At 35.9% G+C, this 21,583-nt stretch overlaps 3 protein-coding genes across 19 annotated transcripts in view; 2 read left to right on the forward strand and 1 right to left on the reverse strand.

Annotated features, from left to right (window-relative positions):
* Positions 1-1,637: 1,637 nt before the first annotated feature.
* On the forward strand, positions 1,638-7,633 carry LOC121324408 (serine/threonine-protein phosphatase 2A catalytic subunit alpha isoform). Of its 2 annotated transcripts, XM_041266243.1 has the most exons (7): positions 1,640-1,974; positions 4,709-4,918; positions 5,172-5,345; positions 5,760-5,849; positions 5,998-6,159; positions 6,467-6,585; positions 6,877-7,633. In XM_041266243.1, the coding sequence occupies exons 1-7, from the start codon at positions 1,873-1,875 to the stop codon at positions 6,947-6,949; spliced, it is 930 nt and encodes a 309-aa protein (XP_041122177.1). In that variant the 5' UTR covers positions 1,640-1,872; the 3' UTR covers positions 6,950-7,633. The 2 variants fall into 2 exon arrangements, with proteins under 2 accessions (XP_041122178.1, XP_041122177.1); XM_041266244.1 differs by lacking the exon at positions 6,467-6,585 and having other exon boundaries at positions 1,638-1,974.
* A 2,144-nt stretch (positions 7,634-9,777) lies between these two features.
* Positions 9,778-14,150, forward strand: LOC121324310 (S-phase kinase-associated protein 1-like). The gene is made up of 6 exons (XM_041266019.1): positions 9,778-9,887; positions 11,249-11,345; positions 11,765-11,838; positions 12,202-12,345; positions 13,115-13,255; positions 13,641-14,150. Exons 2-6 carry the CDS (start codon positions 11,249-11,251, stop codon positions 13,674-13,676), a joined length of 492 nt encoding a protein of 163 aa, XP_041121953.1. The 5' UTR covers positions 9,778-9,887; the 3' UTR covers positions 13,677-14,150.
* A 1,346-nt stretch (positions 14,151-15,496) lies between these two features.
* Positions 15,497-21,583, reverse strand: part of LOC121324311 (transcription factor 7-like 2) — a 48,761-nt gene continuing 42,674 nt past the window's right edge. For 8 of the 16 annotated variants that reach the window (XM_041266021.1, XM_041266020.1, XM_041266024.1 and 5 more), the window contains 3 exons: positions 20,116-20,164; positions 19,108-19,180; positions 15,497-17,346 (listed from right to left, as the gene is read on the reverse strand). In XM_041266021.1, the coding sequence (XP_041121955.1) occupies positions 17,031-17,346; positions 19,108-19,180; positions 20,116-20,164 (438 nt within the window). In that variant the 3' untranslated portion in view covers positions 15,497-17,030. Of the gene's footprint in view, positions 17,370-19,107; positions 19,181-20,115; positions 20,165-21,583 lie in introns of all 16 variants that reach the window. The other 8 variants (XM_041266028.1, XM_041266036.1, XM_041266031.1 and 5 more) reach the window with 3 other exon arrangements.

The following is a 21,583-nucleotide window of genomic DNA, read 5'->3' on the forward strand; positions in this document are numbered from 1 at the left end:
CAGCTCACTCACTGACTCACTGTGTGACCTTGAGGAAGTCACTTAACCTCCTTGTGCTCTGTCTTTCGGGTGAGACATTGTTCTAAGTGACTCTGCAGCTGATGCATAGTTCACACACCCTGTAATCTCTGTTGCCTTGGATAAAGGCATCTGCTAAATAAACAAATAATAATAATAATAAATAATAATGTTTGGCAAGATGTAGCACACACCTTCTATAGGATTGTAATCACCGATTACTTATGGGAACTCCCACCGCAGTTATGCAATACTAGCATCAAACGTGTTGTAATAATCACTCCAGTAGTAGTTTCTACCACACAATGCAGTTGGTCACCATTTCTACTTGTGTGGTGCAGTTGCAGACTTTGCCGGCTTGTTTTCATCATCCTGTGCCAGTTTTTGTGGCTGTTTGTTTTTATTGTTTTTTTTTACATGGAAAGTTACTCAGGGTTTGTATTAGTTGTTTCATTTTACAACAAGAACAACATGTGTCACTAGTTACAAACAAAAAACAGGAAAAAAAAAACATAATATAAAACACTGTATTTTTCATATAAAAAGTGTGATAAGCTGTCTTGCTCACATCAAGGTATGGATGTCTAATAATTTTCTTATGTTAAATTCAGATAAAACAAATAATGATTTTGGGATCAAAAGATAAAAAAAACACAACAAAACATAGATCTGTCTGCCTTCACAGAGGATAGTTTCCCATACTCTGAAAGAACTGAAATTAGGAATCTTGGTGTATTTTTTGACCCTGACCTCTCCTTTGAGCCACATATTCGGAATATAATTAAGGTATCTTTCTTTCACCTTAGAAATATTGCCCAGGTGAGGTGCTTTCTTTTACAGCACAATGCTGAGACTGATACATGCCTTTATATTTTCAAGGGTTGATTTACTGCAATGCCCTGTTTTCTGGAATTTCAAACTGTGTTCTGTCACGATTGCAGCTTGTACTAAATGCTGCAGTCAGGGTGCTAACCAAAACAAAAAAAGTGAGCACATTACACCAGTGTTAGCAGCCCTCCACTCACTCCTGGTGCTGTCCAGGTTGACTTTAAGTTCCTTCTTATTGCCTATAAAGCCCTAAACGGTTTGGCGGCGGCCTATGTGAAGGATCTTTTAGTCCTGTATACCCCTGGCCGGCCATTCTGATCCCAAGATGCAGGGCTGCTATCTGTTCCAAAGATTTTAAAGCAAAGGACAGGTGGCCCTTTTATATCCCAATTTATTCGGTTTGAGTTCTTCATCTTTAGCTTTATTTGCTATAATTTTAAAATGTTATTTTCAATTGCTGTTTTTATTGTTCATATTGTTTTTATTAAACTCAATGTACTTCCGAATTTTTTGTTTTTGTTAAAAGAGCCTTGGGGTGGCTCGTCATGAAAGGCGGCTTATAAATAAAATTTGATTTGATATGTTATGATAAAGGATATATTAAATTATATTAATGTTAGTGGTCTTTCCCAGCCTTTATATATAATGTCAATGAAAATACATTTTAGACACGATATAAACTGCACACACAGCCCAATACGTTCCGTGTTTATCTATGGTAAGGTTGTGTTTTGTTTGCTTCCTCCTAGAACAGGAAGTAAGTGCTCAACACCGAGTGAGTGACGTCAGAGCGGCCATTAGGCACAGCCGGAGAGGCAGGGATAGAGGAGGCTTGACGTCTTCGTGTTTCTCACCCGTTTTTTCGTTACATTTTTTTTTTTTTTTTTAGTAATTCCTGCTCTTTCGGACTGACATTTGTAGGATTATTAGATAGCACGGAGTCGGGGAGTTTGTGTAGCGTATACTCTGTTCCGTGGGGGTATTTTTTTTTTTTCTTTTAAATTTTCTGTTTAATAACAATCAGAAATGGACGAAAAGGCGTTCACGAAGGAAATAGATCAATGGATCGAGCAACTGAACGAATGCAAGCAGCTAACTGAAAGCCAAGTCAAAACGCTCTGCGAAAAGGTAAAAAAAAAAAAAAAAAAAAAAAAAAAAAAAAAAAAAAAAAAACGCATTTAAACTAAGAAATGTCTGTTTTTAGTGTGTGTGTGTGTGCAATAAGTGGGTACTCGAAATAGATTTGACGTACTGCCGGATCATTTTTGAATTGCAGTGCACACCGGCTTATAATATATAAGATGGCGGAATGAATTGCCATGGGTAACTGTTTGTAATGTATGAATGATAAAACATTGCAACTGGTTTGAAATATTGCGTTCACCAGTTTTCCGTTTTACATTCGTTATAGGTATAAGTCGAAAAATGTTGTACAGTATCGAGTGTCTGCATCTGCGGCTATTATAAGGCTGCCTTTTAACATATTGTAATGCACTATCGTAATATATACACGTTTGCACAGGGGCTAACTGTTAGCTAACTGCCTTGGTAAAGCGGACGTAAATCACGAGTGGCTTGTGCACTGTGTGTAGCTATTTATGTTTTAACAATTGACTGCCCCCCCCCCCCCCTTCTCATTGCCAGTGGCATTTTTCTCCACCAAGAATCCTAAAATGGCGCCTCTCCATTCACAACTGAAATTAAAAGCAAAATACATGACGGTATATACTGCAGGGTTTTTTATTTTTATTTAAAAAGATAATCATACATTTTTTGTTTACATATATATATACTATATATATATATATATATATATATACACATACACACATTACTATATATATATATAATTTTCTTATATTGTTTTAATGATTTTTGTAATGGAATACCTGAAATAGTTTACTAATTTTCTGTGATTGAATCGTTTTATGTAAAATACAGGTACTTACGCATACTGTAAATTGAAGACATTCCTGTTATGACTATTAGATTAATTGGCAAAACTTAAATACAACAAAATAACAAACTTTTTTTTTTTTTAAGTGAGTCGAGTAACAATATACTGTGTGAGAGGCAAGGGACGTGCCCGGGTCATACACCTACTCTTATCTGTTTTCGATCTAAACACACAGATATCAAGTATCTGTTTATAGGTCTGTTCTGTTTAAGAAAGTCAAACCTCTTTGCACTAACATTCATGGAACTACAGTCGATTAGTTTTTGTTAATATTTGTATGCATACCGATTTTCATTTACCTTGTTTAGTTAAAAATCCTTCAAAAAGTGTCTTTTAAAAGGTTCAATGGAATACATGGAAAATGTAGTATTGCTGACTTGCAAATCAGCTAAAAAGTAATTGAACTATTTTCTGATGACAAATAGATTTAAGAGCATATTAGACTATATTTTTTCCCTTACCTTTGAGCACACACAGCATGATTGTAGGTCAGGAGACTACAGTTGGTCTGCATTTTAGAAATCAGCCATTTTTTATAAATAAAAGCATAACTTCTCTTGGTTCTCCCACATATTAAGCTTTTACAAAACGTCTTTCTTTATGGTCATGCCATAGTATTGATAACTAATTGTGTAACAAATTATGCTTAGCAGTTGGACATCAATCTGGGACATTTCCTGAAAGAAATGAACAGGTTAAACGTGTGTGTGTGTGTGTGTGTTTAAATCAAGATTAATCACACACAGTAAACCTACTGTTGAGCATAGTCTAGTTATACACAAACCCTGTATAACTACAATTTTATAGGCACACAGTGGAACAGTTTATTGTAGAATGGTCCAATGTTCTTCCCAGAATGGTAACCCTGGAAAGTGTGCAGTGACACAGAAGAGTATTTGTGTTCAGGGTTGTGGTTGTGTTTTATACTGTACCTTTTGATACATTTTGTTTTTAACAGGGCTGCTTGCTTTTCAGAAGCAGCAGTCTTGTAATACTAACCTGCAAAGGGGCCTCTTCTCCCATCAGGTTTTGTCAGTACAGGTTAGGAGCATTGCGTAAAACTGAAGGCATGCAGACCCACATTTACCTGTGGGTGTTTTTAGATAGCTAGCCATGTTGACAAAGATCTACAGTGACATGCAGGGGAATAGGTTTACCCAACCAGGAAAAATGAAATGGCATTCTAAAGGCAAACTACATTACACTTTTTAAATTTCTGTACATTTTAAACAAACCCCAACCAAAATGTTATTTTCTCTTATACAGTATAGTTTACTTGATCAACAGTTTGTGATCAGTGTGCACCCACCCTTGTTAGTTTGTTTTACAATCCCTAAAGCGGCAGGTCATTTAATTTAACTTAATTATAGTACAGATTTGCAGAATTTTCTACCTGACTGAATAGAGGGTTATTCTGTTTATTTGGTGTTGAATCCTGTAGGAAGGCTTTGGGTATTTATCCCTAAAGAAAAAAAAAAAAAAAAGAAAATACGTTTCTCCCTCCCTGCCATTCCTGTGTTGAGATACAATTAGCCAGGACAGCAAACCATTTTGTTTGGTCACTACTTCTAAAAATTGCTCAAACTATGCTGGTGCCCTTGACTTTCAACTGTATGACTGATATTGTAGGTGACATTTAGATTTTCTCGACGATCAACTATATTCTGTGTTTCTGCTGTCTCATCTGATTATTGGTATTCTTTAATTATCAAAGGTTTCCTAATCAGTCACATTATAGATGTACGATTTGTTTCCAGATTATGGACCAGACTGTAATTCAACTGTATCTAACGTTCACATTAGTGCTTTGCAGGAAATTTTAAATTACATCACCACTATTCTAGGTAATGTGCAATTTAGTCAACATTGATTCTTTATCCGATTGCTTTCTTGTTTGATTTTTAGGCTAAAGAAATCTTAACAAAAGAATCAAATGTCCAGGAGGTGCGGTGTCCAGTCACAGTCTGTGGAGATGTCCACGGGCAGTTTCATGACCTTATGGAACTATTCAGAATCGGAGGCAAATCACCAGACACAAACTACCTTTTTATGGGTGACTATGTTGACAGAGGTTATTATTCTGTGGAAACAGTCACACTGCTTGTAGCTCTTAAGGTACTAAATTATTTGTCATTATTATCTTGAGCTTGCTTTGCTAAGGTTTAGTTAGATTTATGTTTTTCTTTTTACTTGCACCAGGGTTCTTTAGTGCTTACTGGAGATAACATACTAGTAAAAACCTTTTTATTTAGCTTGATGGTAAGGAAACTGTTGATTCATGCTTCGCTACACTACAACAATGATAGGCACAAATTAGGTAAATAAAATATTGTGGTACGCTTTACTGAAGTAGCATTTTATTTTTCAGGTTCGATATCGTGAACGCATCACAATCCTTCGAGGGAATCACGAAAGCCGACAGATCACACAAGTATATGGTTTTTATGACGAGTGTTTAAGGAAATACGGCAACGCAAACGTTTGGAAATACTTCACAGACCTCTTCGATTATCTTCCTCTAACTGCCTTGGTAGACGGTCAGGTAAGAATTTATATATTTAGTAATTTTTAGCCTGTTTAAAAATCAGTTTTTAACTAGTGTATTTGAGTACTTTTTTAACCTGCAGTTGTAAATGAACATGACAAATGCTTAACTAATGGGAATCTGATTGGTTAAGATATTAAAAGTTTGGAGTTGATTCATTCAGTTTGTGTTTGTGGCTCATGTAGAGAAGACATATGAAGCATAATGAAACTGCTAGAAAAATGAGCGACAGGCGTTTTATTTTGTGACGTGGACACGGTTTCTATGCAGCAGCATTTAGTAATGGTACCCGAGGATCAATGCGGTAGGCTGAGTGCCAATTTAAGGTCTCATTGATTGTTCATTGAAAAATCTATCTGGTTTAATGTTCCTGATGCAATGCTGACTTGCATTATTTTTTTTTAAATGCAGATTTTCTGTCTCCATGGAGGGCTGTCACCGTCTATAGATACACTGGATCACATCAGAGCCCTTGATCGTTTACAGGAAGTTCCACATGAGGTACATTCAGTTTAACTTCATTCTTCATCAATAAATGGAGTACTGTGGTCAGAAAAGCTGTGATTACTATGTATAATAAATGCTTCAGTCATCCTATTAGGATAACGTTAATCATAAACCAAAAAAATATAACATTTTTCTTTTTTAGGGTCCAATGTGCGACTTACTCTGGTCAGATCCAGATGACCGTGGTGGTTGGGGAATCTCTCCGCGAGGTGCTGGTTACACCTTTGGTCAGGATATTTCTGAAACTTTTAATCATGCCAATGGCCTTACCTTGGTATCAAGAGCTCATCAACTGGTAATGGAGGTAAGGAAACACTTGTAATCCTTTTAAAAGATGTTGTGTGTGTGTGTGTGTGTGTGTGTGTGTGTGTGTGTGTGTGTGTATATATATATATATATATATATATATATATATATATATATATATATATATATATATATATATATATATATATATATATGTATTTTTTTTTACTTGTGGAACAAAGTGGGTTAGAGAGCTATGAATTAATTACAAAATTGATTTCCCATATTCCAGTTATCTTAAGTTGTGCAAATCATTTTTAGTACTTATCTGCGTTGCATAGACTAACAGATGTACTGTTTTGCAGGGGTACAACTGGTGTCATGATCGCAATGTGGTAACCATTTTCAGTGCACCAAATTACTGTTATCGCTGTGGCAACCAGGCTGCAATAATGGAACTCGATGACACTCTTAAGTACTCCTTGTAAGTACTGCAGCATACAGTTACTACAGTGTCTAAAGTATTCTATATACTTTACGTTTTAACCTTAAACAAACTGTTAAAACACGTCTTATAATCTGAAATGGCAAAAAAAATTAAAAAAATCCACATTAACAAGTGTGCAAAAACTATCTTCAGCAGCAAGTTCAAAGTAGGCAATAAAAACACTTGGCTTTGATACTGCAGATGGAATGTTTGCAAGGAAATTGAATTTGTCTAATCCTGGTTTATCAAGTTAACGCCTCTTTCTATTCCCCCTCTTCTGCTCTACAGCTTGCAGTTTGACCCTGCACCTCGCAGAGGAGAGCCCCATGTGACACGTCGCACTCCTGATTACTTCCTGTAAAACTGAATCTTAAAATCTGTACAGTATTGCCATGAATTACGTACAGTCTGCCTAAACGAGATGGGTGAAGAGCAACAGTAACTTCAAATTGTCCAGTTAACCAACCTTATTTAAACATTCAGAAACTCGCTGTACAAGGACCAAAAGGTGTGCCATATTTGAAATACAAAAGCCTCAGTCTGAGAAGACCATGCTCATTTAAGACTGCACCAATTCCTCCGTGCATGAATTTCTAAGAACTTTGTTTTTATCGCCAGGTCAACAAGCCACCGTTTCTGGCCTATTACAGTTTGTAGTTACTTTTGCTTTGTCTAAGATTGAAAAAAAAACAAAACAAAGTAATAATTTTCCATATAGCTATAGCTTTACTCAGCATGACTGTAGATACAAGATAGCAGTAAACAACCATTTGAGCTTAAAGAACATTTTAAAACCAATTTATACCAAGGCCTCCTTTACTTGTGTGAATACTTTAATCATTTTTTAATTTTCAGGAAATTCTGTTCATTTTAATCCAGATTTTTGTCTGCATTTTTTTTTTTGTTCGTTTTTTTTCCCATTGTTTTGTTACAGGGTTCATACTTGATTAGAATAACTTTCCACTGAGCCTGTCTTTTCTGAAATTCTGCTTCAGAGATGTCCTGCATTTCCTCCCATAATAAACTTGTGAACCAAGTGCTTAAACATGTCTGGTTTACTTGTATTGGCAAGAATGCTGAATGCCATTGTTTAAATGGAAACACTAACACTTGGATGGGTTTATGTCTGTATTGAAGGCTCTAGGTGAAAAATATTAAAGACTGAAGTTGTTCCTTCTGAAAATTTAATGTGTGTAGTTTTTTTGGGGGGCGGGGGGTCATTCAGGTATACACCGATTCAATGCCAAATGCTGATGTGATGTTATTATAAAAATGTTGTTATAAACAAGATGCCACTTGGGTTAACATTAATATGCTTGTGCATATGTAAAAAGATGTAACTTTAGCATGTGGTTCTTGTGTTGAGGATTTATTTTTACTACTACTGGAAGATGCCCCATTCGGAGCACTATTTGATTTCGGGCTGCAAAGCTCAGTAAACAAGGACTGGCGAGGAGTACAGCTATTTCTAACATCCATTCTGCACTCAAAACAGTCTGGCTTCAATTATCTAAATGGCATTTCCAAGTCATGCAATCATTTTTAAAGAATTGAGCAATTTACAAACTAGCATGGATTAGAGATTTTATTTATGGTAGGGTGTATTTATGTATTTCTAATACATTTGTAATGCTAAACCTCTTGTGAATCTCCATTATTTTTTTTTAAAGTTAGGGATGTTTTGCACCACTGTCAGAGTGAAATGTACAAGTACTGAACAATAAAGTAAAATATTTAAGTTTACAAAGGCTACTGTCTAACCATAAATTGTGACCACACACTGGATAAGCTCTGACTTCTGGCGAGGAAGGTGAGATCCAAACCTCCACTGACTTCAGGGATGAAAGGTCAATGAAAAATATTGTACCAACTAGAGCTGGGGTGAACATTTTAACCTGACAGGGATCTGTTAGCGGTCTCGTAAGAAATGTCTTTACATGTAATTAAAGCATCACTTCATTTTATTTTGTTTGCTTGTTAGGTTTAACAATGCAGACTACTTTCACATGTGCAATATAGTGACGTCTGGATTATCAAAGCGAATAAACGATTGGGGTTGCTTTAGATAAGTGGGTGGTAAGAGGATGTAACCATACATGTTTTACTGCTTTTGAATCTGAAAAAAAGTTGGTCTTACGCACTTTTTCAAAATTACTTTTATTTAACGACAAACATGGACGACTACAGGTTTGACAAAACAGTGCCACACAAGAGTTACTACATAGATAACTGAATAATAGTTAATTAAGCGTATAAAAATAAATACATAAAACTTAATTACGTTCTTAATAAAGATAGAGAAGGTCTGCCATCTAGTGGTCTATATTTCACTATTCGCTAGCTCGAGCCTCTACTGCAGTTTTGTTACCACCTGCCAACGCCGAATTTCTAGTTTTATATTTTAACTGGTTAAGTATTGTTTTGGATTAGTTTGCTTAAAATTTGTGAAAAATAACAGTAGAAAGCCAGTTAGTTCACTCACATTCGCTTATCTTGACCATTACTTCTACTAGTGATGCAAATAAAATTGTGTAATTTTCGCAAAACAAATGGTGAAATACGTGTCATCCATCAAATGCACACGATGCATACTATATGATAACAAACACTGTTTACCGCATCATCCAACTTCGGCAAACTAACAAAGAAGATCACACGATCGCCAGCTTTACTGTTAAAGTTTTCTTATAAAATCTTCTTAAATTGTGATTTATTTTGGATACTGTAAGTCACACACAGTTGTGTGTTGTGGTGTGTGATATATATATATATATATAATATTAGAGATATATATATATATATATATATATATATATATATTTATACATGATGCTGAACTGACTGCTGATTATATATTTAACAGGGAACGTGAAGGCAGTTTTCTGGGCCGATTCTAAAACCCCATATCCCTGCGGATATCAGCTCAAACCAGTAAGTAAATCGCGATAGTGGCTGCACTATAAAAACAGCACAGCAGCCTCACAGCTTTCTCCACCTCCCCTTGCAAGAATAAGTGACGCATAAAATTCTGCCTGTGCAATATAATATGTAAACATGATCTTTAAAGTTTAAATGTGAAATTGCTCCACATAAAATAGAAAAATAACGTAAAATATGTATTTCCTTAATAAATTGGAAAACTGACGGCGAAAAGTAGAAAAAATGAAAACAGGCACTAGAAGTGGCGCCTTACTGTGGCGTCGCCGCGGTGCTGTTACAAAAAGCAACGGACTATTTGTAGTCTGTATTTGGAACGCCGTCGTGTTTGTTTATATTTGTGAACTAATTGTTTATTCGCTGTAAGTATTACAACCGTTTTTGAAATATATAAACTGGTCAAATTGATTGTCATTTGGACCTTTGTGTAATCAACATTGTCTCCCTTCTTTGTTTAAAAACAAAATGTTTCAATTTCTCGAGTGTGGTTGCCAGGAGAGGCCTTCCTTCTGACCGAGTGGTTTGTGTTTTATATATATATATATATATATATATATATATATATATTATGTGGGTGTACAAGTAACAACGGTGGTGTACAAGTAAACAAAAACAACCGCCCTAACATTAAAAAGGTACGGCACAATTATTTGTACGTTACATTTGGTAATAAATAAATGGAAGTGTTTGCAATGCGTGACCTGCAGGCCTGATCGCGTCAGTTCTGGATATTTTTAAGAGCGATGACAGCAGGATAAAGAAAGTCGCCACCATGTTTACAATATTACTAGCTTGTTCAGAAATACTATTACGTGCATCGTAAGAATAGTAATACATAAATAATCAATTAATTTGCTATCTTTTTAAAATAGTATTTGAAATAAGCTTATTCATATGTAGCGTTTTCTGCAGCTGTAGTGTCATTAACTCATACGTCCCTGCCCGTCATAATTGTTTGTGTGTGTGTATATATACACGCACATGTCATCGACAGCCTTTTTTCAATCCACTGCTGGATGAAAGCCTCCTCAAGATTCTGTCACAAAAGCCTGTCTGCTGCGTCCATCATCCTAATGTCATTTTGCCATCTTTCCGGAGGTCGTCTTCTTGGTCGCTTTGTATGTCTTGGGGCATATATCACACGTGTGACATGTTGTGATTGCAGGGTGTAAGCATTGTATAAGAATGCATAGTCGTTGAACATGGAATGATCTGATTTCACAAGCTTCTGGTTTGGACGTTTGACCTAATGTTTAAGTGGATTAAAATTTGTGGATCCGATAACCTTCCCTTAAACATGGGAAACTTGGAGTTAGTTTTCTATATCTTTTTTCATTTCAGATCAGATGCTTAGCTGTGTAGACCCCCCCCCCCCCCCCCCCCATATTAAACACAAATCTGCTGTATTACATACAACTTACTACTATACAGAGAGGCTTTTTTGCACAATTTCCAGTCAGTTGTATCAGGTTGCTTTAATATTCTTGACTCTGTTTCTTAAATGGAGAAAGATTAAGATGTGTGGGGCTTTAGCTTTGGGGGGGGGGGGGGGGATGGGGCTTAGTATGTTGTGTGTGTGTGTGTTTATTTTATTCTATTTATTTTTTTTAACCATTTTACGGGAATGGTTGACGATGGAAACTACCAGAATCACTCTCAGTACGGTTTGTGGATTGTTGTGAAAATAGTGAGATTAAAACATTTGTATACTATTTCATTCCAGATGCCCACCATTAAGCTGCAGAGTTCTGATGGAGAGATTTTTGAAGTTGATGTTGAAATTGCAAAACAGTCTGTAACAATTAAGACTATGTTGGAAGGTAATATGTTTGAATTTGACATGTAGTTACTAAGGAATGTAAGGTGTAAAACAATTTAGCAGAAATTCTCACTGTACACAGTCCTACTGCATAAACATAACCTATATTTCACATTACATTTCTTTCATCTTTTTTGTAAGCTCTAAATGACACCCTGTAGTTTATTTCAAATTATGGCAACATAGTTAAAGTGGAAGATCAGAAACTTAAATGGTATTTTCACAAACCTAGTTCTAACAGTTGTCAAGGAATTTAGATTTAAGATATTATTTTAATTGTATTAACTTATTTCAATGCTATAGTTCTTCCTATCCTCAGGGAAAGTACAGAATACTGACCTTCTGTAATATCAGGGAAAGCTGTGTGTGTGTGTTTTTTTTTTTTAAATACATTTGTTAACTTATGTTTCATACATCCAGATTTAGGAATGGATGATGAAGGTGATGATGATCCTGTTCCTCTTCCCAATGTTAATGCAGCTATTCTTAAAAAGGTAAATTTGCTTGCCAAAGACAGAAGCCCTTAGAGTTGTTTTTTTCTGCAGATTAAATTGATTCCTTTCTCTCATGGATGACATTAACCATTTAAATCACATGCACTTTGTACTTCCCAGTGCAGTTAGTTTGTAAAATACAATAATTTAGACACATACTCTATCAGTGAGGTGTAATTTTAATAATCTTCATGTTAAATCAACCTTTTGTACCCATGACGGGAGATTATTTTGTTCTGTAGCTTTTCTGTAACTTGTGCAATGAAGTGTAAAACACTGCAAATCTTAGAAGAGCTGTGCAGCATGGACCCTACTACCTTAATCCTTCAGTTTTCAAATGGTCTGCATTTCGTAATGTTCTAGGTAATCCAGTGGTTTACTCATCACAAGGATGACCCCCCTCCTCCTGAGGATGATGAAAACAAAGAGAAGAGAACAGATGACATCCCTGTCTGGGATCAGGAGTTCCTCAAAGTAGACCAGGGCACTCTTTTTGAACTCATTCTGGTAGGTAACTCTTCAACTTTCACAATAGTACCAAACTTAAATGCTCAAGAAAATGAGGACCAACTTGGCTCTGATTTCAAGTTGTTTATCATGAGGACCTTATGGGTTGGCCCAGTTGTCTACTTGTTGTGCAATAGTTACTCTATTCCTAGATATAACGTTACCCTACCGGGTCAATTCAGTTAAAATTGACCTTTTTTTGACCTCAGTTGATCAGTCAGCAAAAGAAAGGGGTCTGTATAACTAATTTTATACTGTATCTAAAAATGTGTGTGATAGAAGTGCTTGTGACATGTCACTTTACTGGCTGTATTTACCAACTGAAGAGTAAGACCACAGGTGTTTTAAGATCTCTCAAGCTTCTGACAGAAAATGTGCAATTAGCTTATTCCTTAGAGTAGGTGTTACCCCCTCCTCAGACTGTACTTACACGGTCGGTGTTCTGAGGACAAAAAGGGACACGTGTCTGTATGTGTATTTGTCACACTTTAATTTTGTGCTTTATTTTTATGACGGTATGCCTCATTTTGTATTTACAGATTTTCTTTTGTATTTATTTTTTTATTTGTTATGGTTCTTGCAGTCCTAGACAGTGATAACTCTGGTGATAAAGGATGCAGAATAAAGTTCCTGTAACAAGACTGGTGTAGCCTGACCACATTCCTGCAAACATTTCTGCTGCACTTGTTCTCCCAGGGATCAGCCCCTAAATCTTATGTTTAGCTGTACACATGTCTGGATTTTATTTATTTTTGTTTCATTTACACAGGCTGCAAACTATTTGGACATCAAGGGCCTTCTAGATGTCACTTGTAAGACAGTTGCGAATATGATCAAAGGCAAAACTCCAGAAGAGATTCGGAAGACTTTCAATATAAAAAATGACTTTACCGAGGAAGAGGAAGCACAGGTAAGGAGGACTTGCTTATGTGTCATACACTGCTTGTTATAAGGTAGAAACTTAATCCAAAGTGCTTTGGGGCCCTGCTGTATTGATATAGGGATACTTTTGCAGTTTAGGTAAGCGGGATAAAGAGAGGATTTACCATTACTGTTGCACGAGCTGGGGAGTAAGGGCAATGCAGTGTAATTTGCAAGACAGTAAGAATCAATGCCAGGATAGGTTCTAAAGTGAGATCCATTTAAAGAAAAATAAACACATTGCACAGTAAAATTGAATGTATAATGTTATTTGATGCTAGATCTCAACAGTTGTTGGATAAAAGATGATCTGCTGTAATTACGTGGTGAACAGCTGGACTTCCAAGCCTTAATTTTACATTTTATTATTTTAGGTACGCAAGGAGAACCAGTGGTGTGAAGAAAAATGAGTTTCTACCTGCTAACACTGACACACTGTAAGGATCGTTCCAAATACTGGTTGCACTGCGCTGTTCATAATTATTGCAGTAAAATATAGAGCAGCAAATCACTTGTGCATTCACGGCATGATAATTCCCATTGCTTGTTTGGTGCAAATAATTTAAATGCCTATTATTCACCCCCTCCTCATTGTTTCCTTTTTCTTTTTACAAATGTGTCTGGGTTTGTTTACTTTTTTCTTTAGAATTGAAAGTGAAGATTATGAACCTTTTGAAGGCCCGAACATTTTTTTTTCTTGTTGCCATTTTTAAACATGAGGTTCATGTTTAACATTTTACAGGAAACTTCATTTTTTGTTTGTGTGTGTGTGTACCACAGCTTTTAGATAGCTAAACATTGTAAATAAAACCACTTGCAAATCCATCTGTATGCTGTCCAGTTTCTGACAATTACAATATAATGAAATAAAAACAAAACTACTACTTTTTTTCTTCTTTGTTTTGTTCTTATTCCACATCTCCAACTGAATGTTGTCCCGGTACCATAAAGTGCTTTAGTGCCTGTGCCTACAAAGTGAAACTAAAACGCTTCTCTGATGTAGCACTCTTGTGGGCCCTTATACTCAACCGTGGCCAGTACGGATTTGTAAAGTAAAATGTTTTGAATTTATTGAATAATGTATATGAAAGCCTATACACATTTCTTATGTGTCTGTATTTTGCTGAAATATTAATGTTAATTGTATATGTCGGGGGTGACCTACAGTATACAACTATTTCAGCCTGTTTTGGGCTTGCTAACAACAATATTTCACTGACAAAAGGGGTGGAGAACCATGACCACTTTGGACCACTCTAGCTTAAATAAACCAATAAACAAATACTTTTTAATTGTTTGAATAGAAGATGTGAAATTGAGTTCAGGTTTAAGTTTTGTTATTAGTTAAAACCCATTTTTAAATATCCATGATAGGTTTCTTGGTGAACAAATAAAACAAACTCCACTCCAAGGTAAAATCAAACATTTAATATTTGTATCCATGTTCTGTACACTGTATCATTGCTACATGCATGAAGTGGTTTACATTTTTAGGCTTGATATTTCTGAGTTCTACATTCATGAATGTAATGATTAATGGCACAACACCTTTCTCAATTGACAAAAAAAAAAAAATTGCGAGTTTTTTAAAAATTTGATTAAATATATATATATATAATATATATATATATATATATATATAATGGTAAGTATTACTGAAACCGGCTACTTGAGACATTGTAATCAGGTGTCTAAGGATGGGGGGTGGGGGGGAGTTTTTGGTATGTACCGTAAGGCTTTGTATTCAGGCAACTCCAAAGCCTGCAGTAATATTTCCAGCATTTCACTGTAAAAAGTAAATTCTAATATCACAGCACCATCAGCTGGAGTGTAGTAGAATAGATCACAGGACTGGACCACAATACTCAGATGTACTCAGAAGTCATATTCATTATCAAAACTGAGTACAAAATATGTTAACTGTCAGAATAAAGCTATCTTTTTATTTTTGGTAGACTGAGGCAGAACTCTCAATTGAGCGAGAAGTTACCCATTTTTTGTCACTTATAAAAGCTTTTTTTTCTTGCAGATGTGAATAATTTACCTGTTCTGTTTTTCTTGGCAGCAACACTTTGTTTACAGTCACGCCTGAGATTTTGTTTCGTCTTACCGACAATTACATCTTGAACACAACCTTAAACAAGCTGTAAATTCTACAAGACTGTAAAACATTAAAAGCAAAGCAAACACTTTTTTGTATTTTTTTTTTTTTTTTTTTTTTTTTTTTACAAAAAAAAACAATTACATATAAAAATGTTAAACATTTAAAGCATCAATAGGGTCAAATTTTGACCAAGGTCCATGTAAGATATACAGTACCCATTTGGTTATTTTTTGAGAGATCTTTTTAACTCAACAATCTTCAGTTTTACTGAAGCACTGCTGAAAAATGTTTCTAATAATGGATGTCACTTTAGAAATGGAGATCATTTTTTATCCACAACCACAAAACGCCAGCAAATGTAGTGCACAATTTTACACCATAAACTGAGTAACAATTACCATTTTTCTACCTAATAATTGCAAGTAAGATTGCTGAAAGCACAAGCTAGTTTGACTTCTAAGTCTATAATACTTTTTTGACCATTGAGCATTTTTTATATAAACTATACTTTCAGGCTAGGACTGCAGAGTGATATTGCATGTAGAGTAGCACGCTGATTCTATTACAATATAATGTAGCAATATTTAGATTTACCTGAAGAATGTAATATTTTCAATTAAATATTTCTCAAGGAAAGCACGAATATAAATTGCTTTTTTTATTTAGACTAGTTAATGGTTTAGACGTAGAGGTTTTTTTTTTTTTTTAATATATATATTTTATACTTTTGTTTTATTTGTTTTAGGTCCTGAATAATCCACTTAGGCTTTAAATGTTCAGAAATATATTAAATTTATAGAGCTGCTTTTCTTTACCTTTGTGCATTTCATAAGCTCTCAACCCTCCTTGAGTCGTGTAAGTGCCTTTGCACCAAAAACAAAAAAAAAAAAACAATTGACTTGGTTACATTAACAAATCAATTTTGTAGTACGGCAGAATGCAGTACAATGTGCTTTAAACTTGACATGATGAAAATCAGCAGTGACCCAATATCCTCTACATAAAATCCTTACCCTACTTCATAGAATTTCAGAAATGTGGCAGAGTACAAACTACAATTTTGTGCTTCAAGTTAAAAAAAAAAAAAAAACACCCGCCCGATATGTTTAAAAAAAGAATCTTTGGAAATCGCAACTGAATCCAGTTGAGGTTGGATTTGCCAATTTCTTCAGAAGGAAGCTGCATGTTTCTAACCGACATGCATATTGTAACAGGCAGGCCTCTTTTAAATTACACTAAACATTTCAGTAACGAATAGCAGTCTTTAACAGGACTGTACCATTTCTAAAACAAGTAGTAGGCAAAAGCATAGCTAGTGAGATTCACGCAACATGTCAGTATACAGATGACTACATTGTTCTCAGCTGTCTTCCAGAGTGGCAGATTGTAGATTGTGTGTTTTATCATTTTAACAAGTAATACACAGTGACATCAAACTTACAGCTCCAGAAACGATTAGAGCAAGCATCATTTCCTTGGCATCAAGGGCAAAAACAAAGGCAGTTAAAGAAAGCAGAATACACTTTGAGCAGTTGGCATTTTCTTGTTCCTCCTGTCATGGTAAAATGCTGGTGAAAGGTATTTTCAATACCCTGCAAGTCTCAGTTTTTTTTTTTTGTTTCTTTTTAATGCATCAGTTTTTATATTCTTGTATGCAACACTATGTTTGTGTGATAGTGGCACTGTACACTGATGATGATGATGACGATGAAGGCTGGCATGTCATTGGCAGGCGATGTCGTGTGTCCAGTGAACTTGGTACTGACAGTCCAGTAGTCTTGGTGTTAGCTGAAAGGTCGAAGGGGGTCTGTTCTTGTAGGAATGAGTCTGCGTAGCCAGCAAGGTCTTCTGGAGTTTGTCGTAGATGAGGATGGGCTTCAGTGGGAGAGAGGGGAGAGTCTATAGCACTTCCATCGGAAGAATCGGGGCTGGTGCACCCTCCTCTTTGAAGGTAGCGAATGCACTTCTTTTTCCTCCTAGGAACAGTCAAGAGAGTTATCTGTAAATAAAGGGTGGATTCACAGTGTCACCAGTGTGCAGTGATTTAGCATTCGCCATTGAAGAACAAGGGGAGTGGGCTTTCTGGTCTGAAATAGTTTGATAGTTTCTTCTCATGATTCATTTAAAACAGGGTTGTATGTGCTGTGATGACTTGTAGGTATGCTGTAGTTTTTTTTTTTTTATATTTTCCTAACTGAATGTCTAAATCATCAGACCTTATTAAAAACATGTTCATGCAGTCATGCTTTACACTAAACACCTGCCATAACAGTTTTAAAAAGAACTGCCCATTCCAATGCAGCATCAAGTTTTACATGAGCTCATGGCAATGGAAACACAGATTATAGTCACTAACCACAAGGACATTTGGTTGGGCTCCGTATTACTAACATGTATTTCAATTTTAACAAGCTTACACTAGAGGGCAGTCAAGAAACTAGTTTTATTAACAGACACATTTACCACTGATCTTTTGGAAATCTTCCAAACAATAAAAAAAAGAAGTATGACACGGTTAGACTAGGCCGACTATAGCAGTAAGTTCCGATTTGAATCACCACCATTCGAGGTAAAGTCCAGAAAGACCTGGGAAAGTTGTCTGATAAGGGGAACTGACATGTAGCGAAGCATTTTATTTTCATCATACTTAAAAGGTCATATTTAATCACAAAGAGTTTACAGTGGTATGCAGAGACTCGACCACATTGATTGAAAAGTGAATGGAGATTTGCATAACAAATGTCAAAGTGCAGAAAACAAGCTTTTTTTTGTGAGTTTATTATCTTTTAAAAACACACCTAGGAAGATCAGAATCATACAAATTTATAAGAAAGAGACATCTAAAGCAAAATGTGTCAGCCACAATGCAATACGAGGGGATGAAGATGAAACTGGGTTTTAATCAACATGCTGATAAGAGAAAAGAACAAAAACGGCACATTGGATTACAACAAGACACAATACACAGGGTGGTTAGAATGCAACGGAATGCTTTCAACCACATCCCTCGTAACATTACTACAAATCTGTTAAAAATAAAAATACATGATCTTTCTGGTCTTCATGACAGTCACAATAGCTATTTAAATTTTAATCTGTGAGAAAGCGCACCTTGCATAAATCAAATCTTTGTATATTTCTAAGTACCATACTGGCAACCTTCAAGTCAGCGCTGAACAATACTTAAGATACTTACACTGCTTCTCTCCATATCGAAGTTAGTGGTCCTTTTTTCCCCTTCTATTTATCTTACAATGATTTTGATGTCCCACTATGTTTCGAGACCAAATGATTGCAAGCCCTTTTTGAAAATGTACTTTAATTGTTAGTTTTTTTTAAATGCTTTGAAAAAGGGTGGCAGAGTATGTTCTAGGGATCTAGGCAGTACTGACAACAGCTGGAAATACAGATTGTCTCTGTAAAAACAACAGCTGAATTACAACATTGTTACAGAATTAAACCTGTTGAATAATGTTACGTTAACACAATGAATTATATACTGCTTTGTAGTTTTCCATATACTTAACAAAGTGTAGTTTCTTTGATTACAGTATGTTAAATAAAATATCTAAATTATATTTATTTATTTATTTATTTTAATGGTCTCAATCCTAAAATGATAGGTGATGCAAACTGTTTGGCCATAGCTATAACTCTGTAATGTTAGTGACAAGAGTCATGCAGAGCAGAGCAGAGAGAGCATTGCCAGCAGCACACTGAGAGGTTGTGATACCGACCTGCAGGGGCCACACCAGTCCGTTTGTTGATTGAGGCCGAAGCGAGCTCGGCATTTCTTAGGAGAGCCAGGGTCTGAGCACAAGACAGCATGCGCAGTGGACAGTGGGGTTGAGAGAGAAGGAGCAGGAGCAGGAGGAGGAGGAGGGACAGAACAGAGGGAAAAATAGAAAGCAGATTAAAAAATAAAATGTTAGCGTCTTGTTATTGAAGCGTTGAAAACACAGCTGCTTTATTCAGAGGAGAAGGAGACAATTATTTAACAGGTTCTTGGGACTGCTTTGGTCCATCAGATGTGGAAGGTGCACCTCCGTTTTCAAGGGTTAAAGGAAATTGCCAATAAGTCTTGTTGTTCTGTTAGAGTCATTCCCGACATTGCTAACCCAACAAAGCACAGCTACTTCAAAGTTGCACCTCTCACTTTGTTGGCGTACGACTGTGATTGCAATGTTACACTACGGGTGAGTAAAGTAACCGAGTGTCTCCAAGCACTCTGAGCTGCTCAGGAGGGGAACTCAGAATGCCGTTAAGTGGGTTCTTTCACTGAGCTGCTCTGAACACCCCTTAAATCTGAAGACAAACATGTAAGCAAGTTCTAACTGTTGATCATGCTTAATGAGCTTAATGTTTAATAGCTAGATTGCACTATATCTTATAGTATGTAAACCACCCACTTCAGCACATAGTTGCAGCTTTTGTATAATTTCAGATTCCTGGTTTTATAGATTTTAAATATCAGTAAATAGTTTTAAATGGATCGATTTTAAAGTACAGTAACATTATATAATTATATAGCTGGTAGTAGTAATTATGATCAAGTGCAGTTGCAATCATATCATAACCCAACATAATCATTTATATTAACATGCTTAGCTCCAAGATAATTGTTTGTTCTGCCAATGAAAAAAAAGTACTGCCAGATTAGCACCTTCAGTGTTTGCACCTCATTAATTTTAGTTATGTTACATTTTGGATGGAAGCCCGAAGTGTAGTTTATGGAATTGCTTTACCTAAGTTGGAGTCTGGCTGCTTCTCTCTTTTTCTTCTTTTCTTCTTGCCCTAAAATAAGAGAAAATAAAAAAAAAAAACACATGAGATGAACATGCAGATGACCTGCTTACTTCAAAGTACTGGGATTCTTTGTCAATCACACAGTGCAGCCTTGTTATCAGGTAGCTCTTCATAGCGTAAAAACTGATATATGGTTATTGCCATAATGCTAGTTCAGCTGCACTTGCATTCTAGTTATAAGGCAGAGCACAAGTACAGCAGTCTCTTAGCTATGGCTTCCCGCTAGAGTTATAAAGAGGTTGCATTGTATTGCATTCAGTGGCTGTCAAGCTAGTTTCCTGAGAGGACCATTAGATCTGATCTTATTTGTTCTTCACAGTAAGCTGTTAAAGTTCAGAGATGATGAATGGTGACCAATTCCACTTTAGATGATTTGAACTCCTGAGGCTACACTGGACTCTTGAGTTGACATGTGTCAAAGGGACTTGCCAAAAACACTTTTTAAATACATTAGGTCAATTGGACTTGCCAAAAAATGTTTTAGGTACATTTAATTGATATATTATACACACAAACACAGATACACACATACACCAACAGTGAAAGAACAGAGAACTCAAGAGGCATTGAGGCTAAACCTCTGATCACCATAGCAGAAGACAGATTGAAATAAGCAGGTTGTACATCCATATAATGTAAGGACTAATATAAATGGGACACATTAACGATGAGACATTAAAACTGCACAGAAGCATGGAGGGACTGGAAAGTTTCTAAACATAAGGCTGCACTGGAACCTTGTATACTGTGTATTCTGTACAGCTCAAGTGTGAAGAATCAGGATAAGCCATAGGCATAAAAAATAGGTACTGGAGACAATCTCCAAATGCAGTATACGGCTGAAGGCAGCATAGAAGTGAGCCATCCTGACAGAGTAGTTAAAGGGCCACTGTACTACAGTATATATGTTGAAAGTAGTCAAATCGGGATTAGAGAAAGGATTAGCAGCCGTTTTAGGTTTCACCTCCGACTTTTTAAATGAGTCTTTGTGGCTTGAGTGAAGGTGGAAAGATCCAGACCGCAGCAAGCGCATACACATCGTGGGAGGAACTGTACTTCCTGTCTGATAGCAGATCACATGACTGGGATACGTGACCTAGATTTCGATCTCCTTTTCTCTTAAAGGAGGAGGCTAAGAAAACCGAGCAGCCATTATATATTTAAACTAATAACAAAAGAGAAAACATTTTCATATTTCTAATATAAATGGGAACAAATATTTGAAAATAGTATTTATTTCTTTGTGGCTTGTTTGGAGCCTGCCAAAAATCTGTAGGTGCCAGTGTGTGTAGAAACTGAAAATACACGAGCTGTGATCACACACTTGACTTTTCACACTCCAAACACAATGAGATCTAACGCCTAGCTTAATTTACACACTCTTCAGTAAATCAGAGGGAGGATTAC

Source organism: Polyodon spathula, chromosome 12 (genome assembly GCF_017654505.1).
Source record: "Polyodon spathula isolate WHYD16114869_AA chromosome 12, ASM1765450v1, whole genome shotgun sequence".
Taxonomy (NCBI): Eukaryota; Metazoa; Chordata; class Actinopteri; order Acipenseriformes; family Polyodontidae; genus Polyodon; species Polyodon spathula.